The following is a 19,727-nucleotide window of genomic DNA, read 5'->3' as shown; positions in this document are numbered from 1 at the left end:
TTTCAGAACAAAATATCAGTATTTCTTCGCCTACATCATTTCCTATAACTGTCATAAGGCCAAAAATAGACTAAAATGACTTATCCTGAATTTGGGATGAAATCCAACTTCGTTTCACCAATGATCCGTTCAGGCAGACTTGTAGAGAACTTCGCCAGGAGTGTCATGGTGGCTTCGAATAGTCGATTCGGCTACTGGCGGGGCCGAAATCGAAGAGAGAAGTGAGAGGGGCCGTAGGAGAGAGAGAGAGAGAGAGAGAGAGAGAGAGAGAGAGAGGAGCGCTGAAAGTGAGTAAAAATCTGATTTTTCTCTATTTATAGGGCCAGATTCGTCAACGAGACACGTCACCTCGTCGACAAGTCCTTCAGTAAATTCGTTGAAGAAACCCTCTATTCGTCGATGAAATTCAGAGTAGCTCGTCGACAAAATCTTGCCTTCGTCAACGAGGTCCTAAAGACCTTCGTCGATGAAACCCTGTATTTGTCGGCGAATTTCCTTATGCACTCGTCGACGAGTCCCTGTATTCGTCGATGAGTCCTGACAATTCCTTAAAATTATTATTATTATTATTATTATTATTATTATTATTATTATTATTATTATTATTATTATCATCATCATCATCATCTCCAAAATATGATGTCGTCAACGAAGTCTACAGCCTCCTTCTGTTTTTATTTCCATTTTCTCTCCCTCATTATTATTAAAATACTATTATTCTTTGGGTCACTACAGGTTGATAGTGTGACCTCGGTTAAATAGGGAGGAGAGATGTCTTCACTTGCCCTCGCTAGGGATTTTTATACTGGATGTTGAATTACTCGGACAATGGCTTGTGTGGTTGTCTTGGTGATTGAATATAACAACTAGTTCCACATGTCATTGAGTATGAAGGTCGTTTGTCTTCATGAATTCATTATTGTTGGAACTGATATTTCATGCCTATGATGGGCTTTCGAAAACCTCTTGCCTGTTCATGAAACCCAGATTGAATCTTTGTTATTGGTTGAATCTATCGAGGGTAAGCCTCAATGAGTGCCGCGTGACTCGTTAAAGGATACTCTATCATATGAAGAGGTGCCGGTGCAGATTATAGATCGGAAGGAATAGGAGCTACGCACAAAAAGAATCCTATTAGTAAAAGTGTTATGACACAACCATGCAATTGAAGAAGTTTCATAGGAATTGGAAGATAAGATGCGCCAACAATATCCACACCTGTTCAGTGGAGCTTAGAGTTGAGTTAGTAAGAGTAAAAGTAAATGACAATGTATGTTTATTGACTTGTACAGAGTAGAGTAGTTGGTATTTTTAGTTTTGGTTATGAATGGTTTTGAGAGAGTTTTCTTTTATGTGATTGATTGTAACCTCTCAGGACCCTATTGTAATCACGATATTCCTCCGTCACAAGTGAGAGTTATTAATATATTTGGGACGAGGCCACTATATGGGAGGCCACTGGCTCTTCTTAGAGTTGAGTAAATAATTTGGTGATTTCTAGAGGAGATTGCAATAAGTAACGACTAACAAATTTCAAGAATGAAATTTTTATAAGAAGGGGAGAATGCAACGCCCCAAAAAATGATATGCTTGAGAGTGTAACAAAAAAAATTAAAATTAATTAATTAATTAAATTATTATTATTAATTAAATAATATAATATAATATACTAATATATTAATATATTATTTTATATATATATATATATATATAACAATCCTGAATCTCTCTCTCTCTCTCTCTCTCTCTCTCTCTCTCTCTCTCTCTTTCGTTGTTTCTCTCATCATTTCTCTCTCAGTCTCCTCAATTTCTGGACAATTCTCAACCGAATGAAAAACAAAAAATACCATTGGGTTCCATTCTCGGCCACCACCATTTTCACCAAAGTGGATTCGTGATTAGGGCGTCGTAGGCACCACTCCTGGGATAAGGTAATCTCTCTCTCTTTCTCTCTCTCTCTCTCTCTCTCTCTCTTCTCAATTTTTTTTCTTAAATCTTTAGTGACAATCGGACACCACCACGGGATCCTAACTCCAATCCTCATCATTTTAATTGGAGCAGATTTTTTTTTTTTAATTTGGGTTTCCTAGGCACCACTTTCAAGACTAGGGTAAGGATAGTGGAATTATATCCATTAATTATTTTTAAAGTTTAATTAGTATTGGGAATGTGTGGGCTTAGGAAATGTTAAAATAATTGTATCTAGGGTTGAGTTAATTGAATTGGGAAAAATGTGATTTCAGGGTTTTGAATTCCGAACGCCACAGGCGTGCAATTAGGGATTTTAGCAAGCCTTTCAGTAAGCAAGTAAGGGGAATAAATTATAACAATTATTTTTGAAAACTACTGGTTGAGTAAATATGTGAATATGAGATTATGATATATTCACGTGATAATTATAATATGAATATCAGGTGAAAAATTATGTGGCATAAGGAATTTTAAAATAATAAAGTTATACTGAGAAAGTGTTAGAAATTGAGAAATGTGTTTTGTACTGAGAAACGATACTATGTTATAGTATGGAAATGTTTTACTCAGATGTGAAAATATGAGAAACCCAGTATTGTTATATATATATATGTATGTATGTATGTATGTATATATACACATGTGTATTTTATTGAGAAATAATGAAAGTGATATACTAATGAGTATTTTTTGAGAAATGATGAATTGTAAAACATAGGTGTATTTTACTAGGTAATGATAAATGTGTTATACAGATATGCGAAATGAAATATACTGATATAAGATGAGAATTGTGTAGAAATGATGAAAATTATACAGAAATGATGTGACCTATACTGACATGTTGAGATATATTGATATAATGGATTGTGAATACTGAAATGTGGAAATGAGAACCTTGATGGACTAGAGTAATTTTGAGAGCACGGTACCGTTGTTGGCATTGTGTTAGTGCAACCACACGACTTGTATAGCATGTGGTGTGGTAGTCGATTGGGCCAGTGTGAAGGGTTGTGTTGTCCCCTGGAGTCTAGGCCAGGTGTGGGCAGGTCAATCGTACTACAGACATATTCATTATTTTGATCTAACCGAGTAGGCCAACTGCGATTAGATTCAGTCTTCGGGCCGCACAACCCGGGCATATGGGGTGAATATATGACGATGTGAATATCCTCAAGGTAGCCATGAACCACAGACATGACGTGTAATATATATTGGTGGATGCTCATAAGCTAGGGAATGTTATGAAAGTGAAAAGTGGAATGAACAGTCATGGGTTACAAACATGACGTGCTATATGCTGGTGCACACCCATGGGTTGGAAAATGTGAATATGAATATGAGAAATGAACGAATGTGAATTGCTATGAGAAATGTACAACCATGGGTTACATACATGACGTGCTATATGCTGGTGGACACCCACAGGCTAGGAAATAAATGAATACAGGAAATGAAAGAATATAAATATGAATATGATTTTGAGGAATGAGAAAGTACATAAATAATATGGGAATGAATAAGTACGTATATGATATTAGAAAGAAAGAGTATGTATATGACATGAGATGTGAAAGTATACGAATAAGAAATGAGAAATGAAAGTATACGTATATGATTATGAAAATGATATGAAAGCTTATGAAAATATGCTTTACATATGTATATGATTATGAGTACATAACTGTATATATTTTCCCAACTAGTATATTTATTATAATGGAATGTAATATGATGTAATTGAACTTATGTGTCACACACTGTAAATAATTTATTCCGACTTACTAAGAGGTGTCTCACTCAAATATCTAAACTTTTTAGGGAATCATGACAGACCAGTAGATAGAGCTTCGAGATAGAAGGGGAGTTGGTACCCAGATAGACATGGTAAGTTTTTGAGTTGGGAAATGAGTTTTGTGAAATCTACTAAGATATTTTGTGGAGTTGTAGAGATGTATATGTGTATGATAGATATATAGTACTCGGGTATTTGTATTCGGAATGGTATGTTAATATATTGACTTCCGTTTTTAGGTATGGTTTTTTGAAATAGACTAAATATCCAGTACCCCACTTCGGGTCGAGTTATGTTAATATGGTATTAGAGTTTGTGATGTGGCAGATGCTTGTTTATTGTAAAAAAAAATGGTATGAAAAAGAAATTAGGGCATCAAACAAGTCTTCTCTAAGATCAATCTCCAGCTAGGGTATCATCAAGTAAAGGTCAAATCAGAGGATGTTCCGAAAACTGAATTCCGAACTAGGTATGGTCATTATGAGTTCTTAGTCATGTCATTCGAATTGACTAATGCTCCTACTGCAATTATGGACCTTATGAATAGGGTCTTTCACAAATATTTGGATCAGTTTGTGGTGGTATTCATTAATGACATTTTGGTTATTTGAAGGAAGCTTTATGCTAAATTCAAGAAATGTGAGTTCTAGCTGGAAAAGTTGCATTCCTAGGACATGCGATATCCAGGGGTGGTATTTCTATGGACCCAAGTAAGATAGAGGCAGTAGTGGATTGGGCGAGACCGAAGAATGTTCGCGAGGTCAGGAGTTTCTTGGGTTTAACGGGGTATTATCGCGGATTTGTGGAATGGTTTTCTAAATAATCAGGTCCTCTAACATGGTTGACAAGAAATAATGTGAAGTATGAGTAGACTGATGATTATAAGCAAAATTTCCAAGAATTGAAACAACGACTTGTCACTGCTCCGATTCTGACCATTCTATCAGGAGATGGTGGTTTTGTGATTTACAGTGATGCGTCTTAGAAAGTGCTTGGGTGTGTATTAATGCAACAGGGGAAGGTCATTGCATATGCTTCTTGTCAACTCAAGGAGTACTAGAAGAATTATCCTACGCACGATATGGAATTGGCGACAGTAGTATTTGCATTAAAAATCTAGAGACGCTACCTGTATGGTGAAAGGTGCGAGATTTTTATGGATCATAAAAGTCTCAAGTACTTCTTCACGCAAAAAGAACTGAATGTGAGACATAGGAGATGACTAGAGCTGATAAAAGGACTATGATTGTACCATCAACTACCACTTAGGAAAAACTAACGTGGTAGTTGATGCGTTAAGTTGAAAGTCAGGAATGCATCAGTCTTAATAGTAGTGACTCAACATCAAATCAGGATGGATCTAAAGAGATTTGGTGTCGAAGTATTGGAGGATATGTTGCGGGCATGTGTGTTGGATTTCAGAGGAAGTTGGATTCAGTATCTGCCATTGGTTGAGTTCGCCTACAACAATAGCTACCTGGGCAGTATCGAGATGGCACCATACGAAGCGTTATATGGTCGAAGGTGGCGATCTCTAGTGTATCGCTATAGATTATATAACAAACTTCTGAGAAAATCAAACTCATCCGGGATAGAACTAAAACAAGTCAAAGTCGATAGAAAAGTTATGCTGATACTTTCTGACGAGAGCTAGAGTTTGATGTAGGGGATAAGATATTTCTAAGGATTGCTCCAATAAAGGGAGTTATGAGATTTGGAAAGAAGGGTAAGCTAAACCCTAGGTATATTGGGTCACTTGAGATACTGAAGAGGATTGGTCCAGTTGCTTACATGATAGCGTTACCCCTGACATTGTCTAAGATCCATGACGAGTTTCACATGTCCATATTGAAAAAGCATGTCCCAAATCCTTCGCATGTGAAAATATATGAATCATTGGAAGTCAGAGACACCTTATCATATGAGAAAGTGTCAGTTCAAATTCTAGATAGGAAGGATCAAGAGTTACTGACCAAAAAGATTCCGTTAGTAAAAGTACTCCTGCGTAATTAGGCAATTGAGGAAGCTTCATGGGATTTAGAAGAGGAGATACGTTATAGGTGTAACGACTTGCTATTTATTAAAATATATATATATATATCATCAATATCATCTGTCTGAAATACTACTGGATATATCTCAGGCTCAAAGGAGCACTAAGAGAAACTCCATATGTTATACACACCTAAGTAGTTGTAACTGTAAAACTGTAAATTGTCATATATACATGTACAATACTAGAAAACTATAATACTCTGAAGTATATTTACAACACAAAACACTCAGTGACAATATAAAAAACCTAGAATCTATCCCAACTCACTGGCATCAAAATATCACCTACCTTTTCAACAAGGGCAACACAAGACAACCTCTACCCGCGAGCCTGATCTGCTCGCCTACCTGGATCTCGTGAAAAATAGTAAGTCACTAGGATGAGTCGACGCTTAGTAAGAGGAAATATGCTATTACTAGTGTTTGGCGATTGAGTTACATATTTAAAACACTGATACTGTAATATGAATAAACTGATAAACTGTACAGAATATATGAAATGTAATTTAAAGTATATCTGTGTCTCTGAATTAGCTATCTGAACATACTGCTAATATAATAATATAAACTGCTGCTGTGTGATATATCTGTACATAGGAACTTCTGGTATACCTTGGGATCTATGTATCATGATATAACCCCTTATGATAGGGTTGTGCGGCCCATAGGCTGGACTTACTCTGGTTGGCCTATCAGGCAAGTCAATCTATATCTATAACATCCGCCAATCTAGCCCACTGCAATCTCTCTGGGCAATCTCCCTGTTTATCATCGTCTAACCAGCCACCTCAACCCAGCTCGCTGGGGAGACTGCAATCTCTCCTGGAATTGTTAGATGGAATCCATATACTTTCTGAGTTATGTGGTTGCACTCTATATTCTGTAATAGCAACGGTACTGTGCTGTGCTGTTTATCTCTATCTGAAATTTCCACAGGGATTTCTAATATCGTATAATACTGTATACATACATAAATATATATTTATCTTGCTGCTTTTAACATGATTTCAAAACAACCATAACACTGTAAATCTAGAATATCTGTAATTTCTATCTGTAATATCTGTAATTTCTATTTGTAATATCTATAATTTCTATCTATAATATCTTTAATTTCTATTTATAATATCTTTAATTTCTATCTGTAATATCTGTAATCTCTATCTGTAAGACCTGTAATTTCTGTCTGTAATATCTGTAATCTCTGTCTGTAACATCTGTAATTTCTGTCTATAATATCTGTATTTCTGTCCGAGTGTTATGGTTTAGAAATCATGTTATTCTGAGAAATACTATAAGTCTTATTCATTGCTAATAATCTGTATAACTGAATATCTGTAAAGCCATAAAATCAACATACTATACTGTAATAAACTCATGCCACACATTTGAGTAATCAAAATTTCATGCTCAATTTCTGTAATTTTGCTATAAAAATAATATTCATAACATTCTAGAAAAATAATCTGATTTGCATGCTTATAAATACATATTCATAATCTTCTGTTATACATATTAAAAATCTTTAGCATAGCATATTTCCTTTACCTAAATTCTGAAAAACCCCTACTGAACTCTGGCCCTATACCTGTAGGGTTCCCTACTCAACATCCTGAAAACAACATCCTCTAGAACAAACTATCAGTATTTCTTTACATACAACATTTCTTATAACTGTAGGGAAAACTAATACTGAATAAATGGCCTTACCCTAAAATTGGGATGAATTTCAAACCAACTCCACCAATGATCAGCTCTGGTAGACTTGCAGAGAACTTCACCAGGAGCGTCATGGCAGCATCAGATCTTTGATCTGGCAAAAAATGGAGCCAGGATCGAAGAGAGAAGGAGATGGAAACGTTTTAAAGAGAGAGAGAGGGATATTCCTGCACTGAATTCTTATAAAAAATCTGGGTTTTGGCTATTTATAGATCCGGATTCGTCAACGAGCCACGTCATCTCGTCGACGAGTCCTAAAGAAAATTTGTCGATGAATCTACACCCCTCATCGACGAGTTTCAGACTGCCACAAACCCCCCTCTTGGTATCTTCTCATCGACGAGACATGTCTTTGTCGACGAGGTCCTCACGAATCTTCATTGACGAAGCCTTGATAAATTTCTTGGGTTATTATAATAGGTACCCACACTTATTCGGCGAGGCTTCACGTTAAGTCAGGTAACTTTGACGGGTATGTGTTGCTTGAATCTTTCAGTATAGATTTGTTTAGTTTAATTTGTCGGTTTTTGGTCTTTGTTATAGTGGGTTTTGGGAGAGTTTTAATTGGCTATTTGTAATCTCTCAGAAACCGTATATGTAACCACTGTAATCCTCCGCCATAAGTGAGGGTTATTAATAAACTTAGGACGAGACCGCTATGTGAATGGTTGTCGGCTCTTTCTAGAGTTGGGTGGTCATATAAATAAGTTTTAGAGGTGGTGATAGTGTTAGTTAGCAAATTTGGAGGACAAAATTTCTATAAGGAGAGGAGGATGTAAGAACCCGGTTTGGCATAGGACCAAACAGTCGATGGCTTCAGGGAGCTCAGGGAAACCGTTGACGGTTTCAGACAACCAAGAGCCTATATATAAGAACGCAAAAAAATTGGTTTAGTATGAGACCAAACCATCGACGGTTTCAGGAAAACCGTCGACAGTTTTGTGCGGGCTGAGGGTCTTTAAGTTCAAGGAAGCTTATTATTATTTTTTTTATCATAACACACACACACACTATCTCTCTCTCTCTCTCTCTCTCTCCCCCCCCCCCTCTCTCTCTCTCTCTCAAATTAGGGTTTTGGGCCTATATATGATCTTCTGAATGAATCAGGAGTACGAAAATGATGATTTTGTTTATTATACTCGTATTTGAGGAAAACTAAAGTAAGTAGGGTGATCAACTCCTTTTACATGTAAAATATACATTTTGAGCTAAATAAAATCGTAGAGGTGATTATACCCTTATTTTCAATAAAATATATTTTCTCAGAATAGTTTATTATATTATGATTTATCAATCAAATCATGTGGCATGAGAATGATTATCTTTACTGCATAAATGAACTTGTTGGAATATTTTTATGATGATATACAGTGAAAGTATGGTTTTATACTGATCTCTAGAAATGTTGAGAATAATGTGGATTACGGAAAATGACGGTTATATACCGATTTGTGAATATGACGATTTTATATCGAATTGTAAAAATGAGATTATGTTACTTTTTTTATTTATGTAAATTGCAATATATGGTTTATGAACCTTAAGGGACTAGACGTTATGGAAGTTTGGTATCGTAACTAGTGAGAAGTATCAGTGTAGCCATACTATAGTGGAAGTGTAGACGGGGGATAGTCGATTTGGCCTAAGAAGGGTTGTGTACCCTCCTGGGTCTGGACCAGGATGCAGTGGCAAAATCGTACTTTAGACAGGATTCTTTGACTTAGCTTTGGTTCGATTAGCTCGGCTAAGTCAAGTCTTTGGGCCGCACAACCCGTCATAGGGGTTAAACATATTGATTAGTCCGACAAGGAAGATTCTTCTATGCACATTTATGGATTTATGTAAAAGGGGTCATATTGAGCCGAAACTATGTTTTGAAGGAAAATATATATTTTTAACTAGATAGGTATGAGTACAGTTTACAAATGCCTTTTTATTTACAATTAACTTAATGGATGTATTTTTCTTACACTAAAACTCATGTTAGCCACACACTGATGATAACTTATACCTTCTTATTGATAGGTGTCTCACCCCAATAACTATTTCATATTTCAGGACTTACATGAAATCAACTTTTGCGAGCTTCAGGGTGGAGGTTGAAATATTATAGTTTAGAGTAAGTGCCTATGTGACACTAAATATTGTATATGTTTTTGGTATTTCTTGGGATGTAATACTAGTACTTGGAGATACTTATGTGACTACGATGGTGTTAGTAGTCTGGTAAAGTATTTGAGATTTAAATTTTTTCATTACATGATTTTAATTAAGTTATGAAAAGGCGTACTCGGGACCCCTTTCGGGTTTAGGTCGTTACAATTGTGGTATCAGAGATTATTGGTTTTATTTATGGAAAAATAGCACCCTGGACCCCATCGGGTTCGGGGTGTAACAAAATCCACTAATTAAATTATAATAGGAAAATAACTAACTTTAAATAAAATTAAAATCATTGTAATGGAGCATTGGCATGAAAAGGTCACTTTGTTTAAAATCAATTTTGCAAATATAGAAGACAAGTGTTCCCAGAATCTCCAAAATACTCAATGAGCTCTCATTTGTGCGCACTCGCAAACATCAACCTATAAAAAGTCAAGAGTATTTGATTACTCAAAGAAATTGACAAAATAAAATTACAATACACTGGTGATAATTTAACACTTTTCAAATGTGGGGTTGCAAACGAGTTGAGCAAGCCTAGCTTCAACATGCTCAAGCTTGAGCTTGGTTCAATTTGAGCCTGAAAAGTTAGGCTTGAGCTCGGCTCGAGAATAAAGATATTGGCTCAAGCTTAAGCTCGGACTTACCTATTTGCAGGTTTAGGTTTGAGCTCGGGCTAAAATGTTATAAATGACCTAATAATAACACTTTCATCCACCTATTTTCTTTTATATCGGATTTATGCCTTTCTCCTTGGGCAATTGGGTTAGTATTGGACTCTTGGGATTAAGCCAACTTAACGAGTTCATTATTGAGCACCTTAACAAGTATAATAATAAACGAGCTCATTTGAACCAGTTCTCCAATCGATCACAAGCCAAACGAGTTGAGCCGCGCTAAGATCGTTTACAAATTGAATCTAAAAATTGAGTTTAGAACTCGCTCATTTAGATAATAGACGAGTCCAAATGAGCGCTTATTGAGCTGAGCTCCTAAACCACTCATGAATGAATTGATTCGTTTCCAACCCTACTAGCATATTTATAACTTATCTCATTCTTATTCACATGCAGTCTTTCTTTCCTCACCTTTTCGTGATTATTCTTTCTCTGTCATCTTCTTTTTATTTATGTTGGCATTTTTAATGTGTATATTAATTAGGTAACTTTTTTATGATGAACTGTTTTTTTTTTCCTCTCAAAGGACGTTTCATTAATAATGAGCGATTGTCAAATTTTAATTTGAAAAGACAGGAGAAAATGAGAACACTAGACATCATTGTGGAATTGTTTGGAAGGCAGTGCCCACTGCAATGGACTTGACCTTGTGGAATTGTTTGGAAGGCAGTGCCCACTGCAATGGACTTGACCTTGTGGAAAGTTACTCTCTTTCTACATAGGTTTCCTATTTCATCTAGAAATGCTTTAAATTGAGCAAATATTGTGGAAAATTATTATTTTTTTTACTATGACAAAGATTGATTTTTTTTATTTAATAGTGCATCATCATTTTAAACAGTAAGACCCTGTTTGAATAAAAGAAAAAGGAGGAAAGGAAATTTTGAAAAAAAATTATATTTTTCTTTATATCAAAGATTATTATAACTAAAAATTCATTTTAATATGATAAAAATTTTAAAAATTAAGCATTAATCATGTTATATATTTTATTTTCTTTCTTACTTTTATTGATAGTTGAACATGAAAGAAATAGATTCGTTCACATGCTTAATTTTTTTTTCTTTTTAATATTTTTCAAATCTCAAGTGGGATCTAACGAGTAAGGGCTTTCTTAGCTATGGAAAATAATTTTAATAGGAAAGTTAATAAATTTTTATTTTTTTTGTTGATTTCTATTTTCTTATATAATTTTTAAAAAAATTAAAAACAATGTATATTTTTTGTAATTATTTGAAAACCTAGAAATAAAAAATAAAGATATTTTCTACGACTAAACAAACTCTTTATTTTCCACCTAAATAAATCCAGAAAACAAAAAATAATATTTTCTATTTTTTAAAAAACTAAAAAAATTATTTTCACTTAAATAAATCATGAAATTTTGTATGCTAATGATAAAATTTTGTATGGTGATGATGACAACCTGATTTACCATATTAATTATGAAATTAAACTTCTTGCATATGGAGAAATTGTTAGGTTAGGCAGCTTACCACGTCGTATTTTCGACAAACAATTATATTCCTAAACTTTGAAATGATTTTAAGTGATTTTAGGAGTGTTTAAATTAAACGCTTAATATTTCATTTAAAATCATACAAATTTCAAAGATGTTCGTTCTTTAAAATATGACGTGCTTAAACCACTTAACTTAATAATTTATTCATGTATAAGTTAGGATACATTTTTTTTTCTATTTTTTTGAGTAACTTATTGAGATGTAAGTTAGATGTACACTTAATATATTATTTGCTTGAGTTATTAGATGAAGACACTAATAGACTTTAGAGCAAAACAATAAGACCTTTTAAAAGTTAAAAAAAAAAAAAAAGAGTGAACCTCTCTACTTTAATAAAAGACTACATTTAGAAGTTTAATTACCTCCTAAATTAGTACAAATTTAGTCAAATTGGTTATTATCTAATCTAGTCAGTTCAGTACTATCAATATTTTGTAAGACATGTTCTAACTGTTCAGCGATTATCCATGAGCCTCCTATCTAGCCAAAATCTACTTAGAAATTTTGCTCTAAAAATGCGACATATTTCCATAACACTCTTTTATGTGTTGGCATCCCATTTTCATTAAATAAGTATATATCTAAGTTCCTCAAGTCTCAATTTAAGAAAATCAGAAAAAAACATGAACTTGGGAAAAAAAAAACTCCAACCCCATATCTGGAGAGGTTTCGGATTTGAATTTGTATTGAATTTGAACAAGATATAATAAAATATTGTATTAAAATTGTTCAAATTCACCTAAATCTAAATTTAGGATATGAAATTTAGTATATTTTAAAAGTCTAAAATTACCCTCACCTCTTTATCATCTATTTCATTTCCATTCATGTGTTTTGTCCCTCTCATTCTCTCTCCTTTACACAACTATTCTTCCCTATCATCTTCTTTTTACTTTAATTGTTGTTTTTGATAATACATTTTTATTGAATTGGGTAATTTTTAGTAGTCATTTATAGCTTATTTAGAACTTTAAAAATATCAAAAAAAGCAAAAGAAAATACGAAAGATTCCACCTTTTCATAGTGGATTATTAAGTAAAATGAGAAAAAAAATAATATATATATATAATTAATAAATAAAATTTCAATTTTACACCTCTTTTTTATTTAATTTTTAATTATATTAAAATAAATTTTCATTATTAGTAATATTTGATATAGAGAAAAATATAGTGAAAATTAAATTTCTCTATTTTTTTTAAAAATAAATATTTTAATTTAAACTGTCCCCTATTCCTTTTTAAAGAAGTTCTCAGAGAACCCTTTTGAACGAGACTTAACTCAAATGGAAGAAAATGAGAACCTTAGACTTCAATGTGGAACCCATTTGGCACGGAAAGGAAGCTATCTGCTGATCCACAAACGCGGAAAACCCTTGCCCCTGCTCTGGAGCTTTTCGGGAGACGCGCGGCTTATCCCCTTAGCATACGCTCTCCTGGTTTGAATTGAGAGCAAGGTACCCTTTGAAAAGTCACTTGACTAACTTCTCTACAACCTTCCTACGCGGTGGAATGACCAAATTAGAACTTGCCCAAGTGAAACTCTAATGCTTACTTTTCCAATCCCTCAGCATAAACGCGACACGCCTCCTATCATTCCAAGCTGGGCGTATCTATAAATATGCAACTCCTACAAACACTTTTCCCCACAACCCCACTACCATTCTGCAAAATGGCACCACTCCTACTACTCGTACTCACCCTCTCCCTCTCCCCCCTCATCCAGCCCTCCCATTCCGCCGGAATTGCCACCTACTGGGGCCAAAACACCGACGAAGGCACCCTCGCCGATGCCTGCAACACCGGAAACTACCAGTTCGTCAACCTAGCATTCCTTAACGTGTTCGGCAACAACAAAGCCCCGAGCCTAAACCTTGCAGGCCACTGTGACCAAGCCTCGAACACCTGCACCATGTTCAGCTCCCAGATCAAGGCCTGCCAGGCTAAGGGCATCAAGGTCCTCCTGTCCCTCGGCGGCCAACTCGGGGACTACTCCCTCTCCTCCGCCGACGACGCAAATACCGTTGCCAACTACCTTTGGAACAGCTTCCTCGGGGGGCAGTCCACATCCCGCCCCTTTGGGGACGCTGTCCTCGATGGCATTGATTTTGATATCGAGACGGGCACGGGCCAGCATTGGGACGAGCTCGCCCGTGCCCTGAAGGGCTTCGGCCAGTCCGTGCTCTTGGCCGCAGCCCCACAGTGCCCATTTCCGGACACCAACCTCACCAGTGCCATCGGCACCGGGCTTTTCGACTACGTGTGGGTGCAGTTCTACAACAATGGGCAGTGTCAGTACGCAGCCAACAACGCAAGTAATCTGTTGAGCAGGTGGAGCCAGTGGGCGTCGATCCCGGCCGCCCAGGTGTTCCTGGGCGTTCCGGCGGCGGCGGAGGCGGCGCCCAGTGGTGGGTTTATCCCGGCCGATGTTCTGACTTCTCAGATTCTTCCGTCTATTAAGAGTTCTGCCAAGTATGGAGGGGTGATGGTTTGGAACAAGTTCTATGACAATGATTACAGTTCATCCATTAAGGGCAATGTCTGATTAATTGATTAATAGTGTTCTTGCTTATTATCCTTATATTATTAAGTGATTTTGAATAATTGACATATGGATTGATCTTGTGGGGAATTTCGTAGTTACCCACGGAATGTGAGTTGTGGTTCTGATCACCATATGAAGTCGAAGGCTTGAAGCTCGGAAATAATTATTAGTTAATGTATGTGTGTATGTATTAATAATGTAATTCAAGGGGAGCATTTTATACTGTGTGATGCCACGACTTTCAAACCATTTATATATATATATAATAAATATTCATCAATAATACTCAACCATCACATCAGCCACGTCAGAATTTCTAATAGCGTATCAACATAACTAGACCCAAAGAGGGATACTGGGTAATTAGTCAAGCTTATATAAACAACCTTATCAGCGGAAGTCATATATACATACCATCCAGAATACAAATAACTAGATTACTAAACATCCATACACATATACATTGTAGACACCCCATTTTTACCCAGGCCTAATATATTTATTACTATTATTATTATTATTATTTTATTATTATTAGTAGTATTTTTATTATCCTTATTATTATTATTATTATTATTATTATTATTAATTAGTCTTATTATTATTATTATTATTTTTCATTAGTATTATTATTATTACTTTTATTTTTGTTTTTACTTCTATTTATATTGTCTATTATTATTATTATTATTATTATTATTATTTATTATTTTCATTATTATTTATATTATTTTTAATTTTTATTATTATTATTAGTATTTTTATCTTTAGGATTACTATTATTACTATTATTTTATTTATTATTATTATTATTATTATTTTTCATTAGTATTATTATTATTACTTTTATTTTTATTTCTATTTATATTGTTTATTATTATTATTATTATTTATTATTTTCATTATTATTGACATTATTTTTAATTTTTATTATTATTATTAGTATTTTTATCTTTAGGATTACTATTATTACTATTATTTTATTTATTATTATTATTATTATTATTATTATTATTATTATTATTATTATTATTATTTTTCATTAGTATTATTATTTCCTTATCACTATAATAGTAGTATATATTATTTCCAAAAAAAGAAAAATACCATAAACCAAAAAAGGAAATGTTTTTAGGGTTTTTTTCAAAATTATTTTTTATAAGAAAGGAGAGGGGGGCAGAGGCCAAAGGAGCAAAAAAAAAAAACACAAAGCGCACAGCTGGAGGAGCGCAGCGGAGACACCAAGAGAAAAAAAAAACCTAAGCTTTATCCTTCTTTCTCCATCTACCCAGCCGCCACTCGCCGGCCCTAGCTCCCTCTCTCACTCCCTCATCCTCACGTTCCACCAATCCTCCGACAGCAGCTCTCCTCTCTGCAGCCACCATCTCCACCGGCAGCACCACTCCACGGGTACACGGAGCCAGCAGCGCACAGCAAGAAAAGAAAAAAAACAAAAAAAAAACTGCTGCACAAGCTCCGACCAGCAGCCCCCAGACCCGAGCACCACCCTACAGCCTCTGCAACTCCCTCCGGCGACCACCAAGTACCGCGCCCCTGCTTTGCTGCCGAGAACATCCCCTGCTCTCGGCCATCATCTCCGGTGGCTCCTCACAGCAACCGCAGCGCCTCTTCCCCGGGCCGTCTGCTCCACCAGCAGATCCTCAGCACCGACCCCCTCTGTAAACTCCTCTTGCATGCGGACACACACACACGTGCACGTGTATTTCTTTTATGTTTCTTTTCATGTTTTTTATTTGTTTTAATATTCAAAGTTTAAGACTTTAGTATATTAATATATTATTTATTGTGGTATTTAGTTAATATTCATATCTAGGCCTTTTTATTGTATATACGTTAAAATTGTAATATTGTGTTTACGGTTTCATTTTATTGCAGTGATATTTTTTTTTTTTTTTGTTTTTTTTTTTGTCATGTGTGTATACTAATCTAATATTGGTTATGGTATGTATGGGTGTATATCAATATAATAATTGTTGTAGCTTTTAGTTAATATTTGCATATAGGCTATGTGTATATATGTATATTAATACATTATTTGCTGTAATATTTAGTTAATGTTTATATCTAGGCTATGTATGTGTGTTCGTTGATATAATATTTGTTGTAGTATTTAGTTAATATTATTATTATTATTATTATTATTATTTTTGCTAGTTTTGGTTTGTCCTAATATCTAATGTCTTGATTTTTGTTTTTTTCTTTGCGTATGCAGGTATATAGGTTTTTATGATTTTTATAGTCATTTTAATTTTTGGTACTCAGGGTAAGTTTTGATTGTATTATTCATATAAGTTAATTTTCTTGAGTGTAGAAATTTTTATAGTTGGAATTTGTTTGGACATTTAAAATTTAATTTCGTTTTATTCGTTCAGTAGTCCATATTATTATTGCATGTTTAATACGTAGTTAGAATAGGTATCGTAGTTATTTACTTAAAGTGTCTTTAATATTCATATGTTTAGGGCTATTTAGGGTTTTCATCATTAATGTACATTTAGTTTTAATTATTTAGGGTTTTCTTTATTATATATGTTATGTATACTCATATTAATATTTTAGGATAGTTAGTATTAGTATTCTAATATTTCATCATGTTTACATATAAAGGTATCAATCATTATGGCAAGTTTAGAGTTTTGGTATACGTTTTGCTACTATATTTAGTATGATATTGTATGGAATATTATGGTATAATTATTATTTAGTTTCACTTATTAAGGCATTTTTTTTTTATAGATGGTATTACCTTGTATAGTATCTTGAGTGTTTTAATATATATATACATATGGTATTTTATTGCCTATTTTGAAAGTTGTAATATTTTAACAGATATGCTTATTATCATTACTATTTTTATATGCATTATGATAATTTAATATTTTAACTTATTATCTTATCAATATATAGTAAAACCTCCCACACTAGTATTTTCCTATAAAAATTTTATATACAATTTCAAAATTTGGGAGTGTATTTTCTTAGATATTTTCTTGATTTTCAATCCCTATGATTTTAATGCGGGGGTATGAGCCTTCGGGCTTCACGTACCCTAAGCTCTGAGGGAATATATATGTATATATTTATTTATTCATTTATTTTTCATGTATATTTATAAATTCATAAAAAGGAGTAATTTAAAGACTTATTACATTAGCTTAGGGATAATTTCAAATTAATTAGGTACCGTTCGTAAGAACGGGCGCGTAGGGGGTGCTCGTACCCTCCCCTCGCGTAACCGAACTCCCGACCCCAACTCTGGTAATGTAAACCGATTCTACCCCTAATGGGGTAGTAATCATGTGTTCTAACCGCACTAAAGATTAGTGGCGACTCCGACATTCTATGTTTTTCCATGAAAATATTTAAAATTGATTTTAATTTCGCCGCCCGGGGCACACGCGCTCCCGGGACGTCGCGACATACATATCTAACACATTCCCAAAAATCAATCAAAAACTCTAAAGGAATCATTCATCCTTAACTCAAAACACTCACCCTGTCTAATTAGTGTATTAGCTCCCTTCTATTTCGGAGCTCTATCTCCTGACCTGTCACGGTTCCCTGAAATATTTAGATATTTAGGTGAGACACATCTCAGTAAGACGAAATAAATTATTTATAGTATGTGACAGTATGAGTTTTATTATATCATAACATATATTCATTTTAGTGATAATACCTTCTGAAAAAAATATACTAATTTCACATTTATAATCATATCGATATATAACATAAGTTTTAAAAAACTTTAATTCCCTTTTTCAATCTCATTCACATGAAACTCATGTTCATCAGTGAAAGTTCCCAAGGATAGGGGAGATCACACATCCATACATGTAACTTCCCTCTACTCTAATATCATTTGTAACCTTATCCGATTAACTCAAGTTCGGCTACAACTGATACTTATCAGGGCACTCACCTTACTTAGTAAGCCCTTAAGCGGAGAGTTTTACTTTACCCTAATTATTATGTTATTAAACTCACACTCTTTCTTTTCACTTTCAATTTCATTTCATCATCTAACACATAAGTGTCCTCAGTAACTAGTACATCCACGTCTATAACTCATGGCTGCCCTGAGAATATTCTCCACGCCATGCTTCCCCCCATGGTCGAAGTTGTGCGACCCAAAGGTTGGATCTAACCGCAGTTGGCCTACTCGGTTAGATCAAAATAAACAATCCACATACTCGTCTGTAGTACGAATGGCTTGCCATAAACCCTGGTCCGGACCCAGGGAGCAAAACTACCCTTCTCACTAACTCATTCGACTATCACGCCACACGCTCCACGAGTCCGTATGGTTGAATGTAATCACCACTAACAACGGTATCGTGCTTAATATCAACAATCGTCCATCAGAGTTCTCATTTCCACATTTCATCATTCTCATTTCTCATACACATTCCAATATTCATAATTGCAGTATTCACATTACAATTTTCCACATTTCTATATTCATCATTCCAGTATTCACATTTCACATTCATATTACATGTAACGACCCAAGTAATAATGGTACTTAAATAACAAAGAAAGAGGGAAATGGAATCAGTAACAGAAGGTGATATTTCTAAGAAATTTCCCCAGGCCTCGTCGACGAACACAGCGGTTTCGTCGATGAGGGTTTTTCAGGACCTCGTCAATGAGGTCCCGTCTTGTTGATGAGAAGATACCGATAGAGGAATTTTGGAAAGTCTGAAATTCATCGACGAGGGTGTAGATTTTTCAACAAACTTTCTACAGGACTCGTCGACAAGGAGACGTGACTCGTTGACGAATCCCGCAGTATAAATAGTGCAAAACTTCGGATTAATTCAGAAATACAGCGCTGCTATCTCTCCTACGGCTCCTCTTCTATCTCTCTTCGATTTTGGTCATGTCAATCACCGGATCGACGATTTGAGGCCACCACGACGCTCCTGGCGAAGTTCTCTTCAAGTCTACCGGAGCGGATCGACAGTGGAACGAAGTTGGAATTCATCCCAAATCTAGGGTAAGGTCTTTTATTCGGAATTTGAGTTTCCAACAGTTGTAAGAAGTGTAATAGACGTAGAAATAGTAATGTTTTGTTATGGGATTTATGGTTTTCAGGGTGTTGAGTAGAGAACCCTCCGGGTGTTGGACCCGTTATAGTAGGGAATTTTTAGTAGGAAACAGGTAAGGGAAATATGCTATACGAGGTTATTTGCATATGATTTCAGTATAAAATTATAAATGTTTTACCAGAGTATTATTCATAGTAGAGATTTATACA

The 19,727-nt window shown here is 34.7% G+C and overlaps 1 protein-coding gene across 1 annotated transcript; it reads left to right on the top strand.

Moving 5' to 3' along the window:
* Positions 1-13,353: 13,353 nt before the first annotated feature.
* On the top strand, positions 13,354-14,668 carry LOC131145947 (acidic endochitinase-like). Its single transcript, XM_058095118.1, has one exon. The coding sequence runs from the start codon at positions 13,523-13,525 to the stop codon at positions 14,444-14,446; it is 924 nt and encodes a 307-aa protein (XP_057951101.1). The 5' UTR covers positions 13,354-13,522; the 3' UTR covers positions 14,447-14,668.
* Positions 14,669-19,727: the final 5,059 nt, after the last annotated feature.

The sequence above is a fragment of the Malania oleifera genome, chromosome 13 (genome assembly GCF_029873635.1).
Source record: "Malania oleifera isolate guangnan ecotype guangnan chromosome 13, ASM2987363v1, whole genome shotgun sequence".
NCBI classification, from domain to species: domain Eukaryota; kingdom Viridiplantae; phylum Streptophyta; class Magnoliopsida; order Santalales; family Ximeniaceae; genus Malania; species Malania oleifera.
This window is presented reverse-complemented; position numbering and strand designations above follow the sequence as displayed.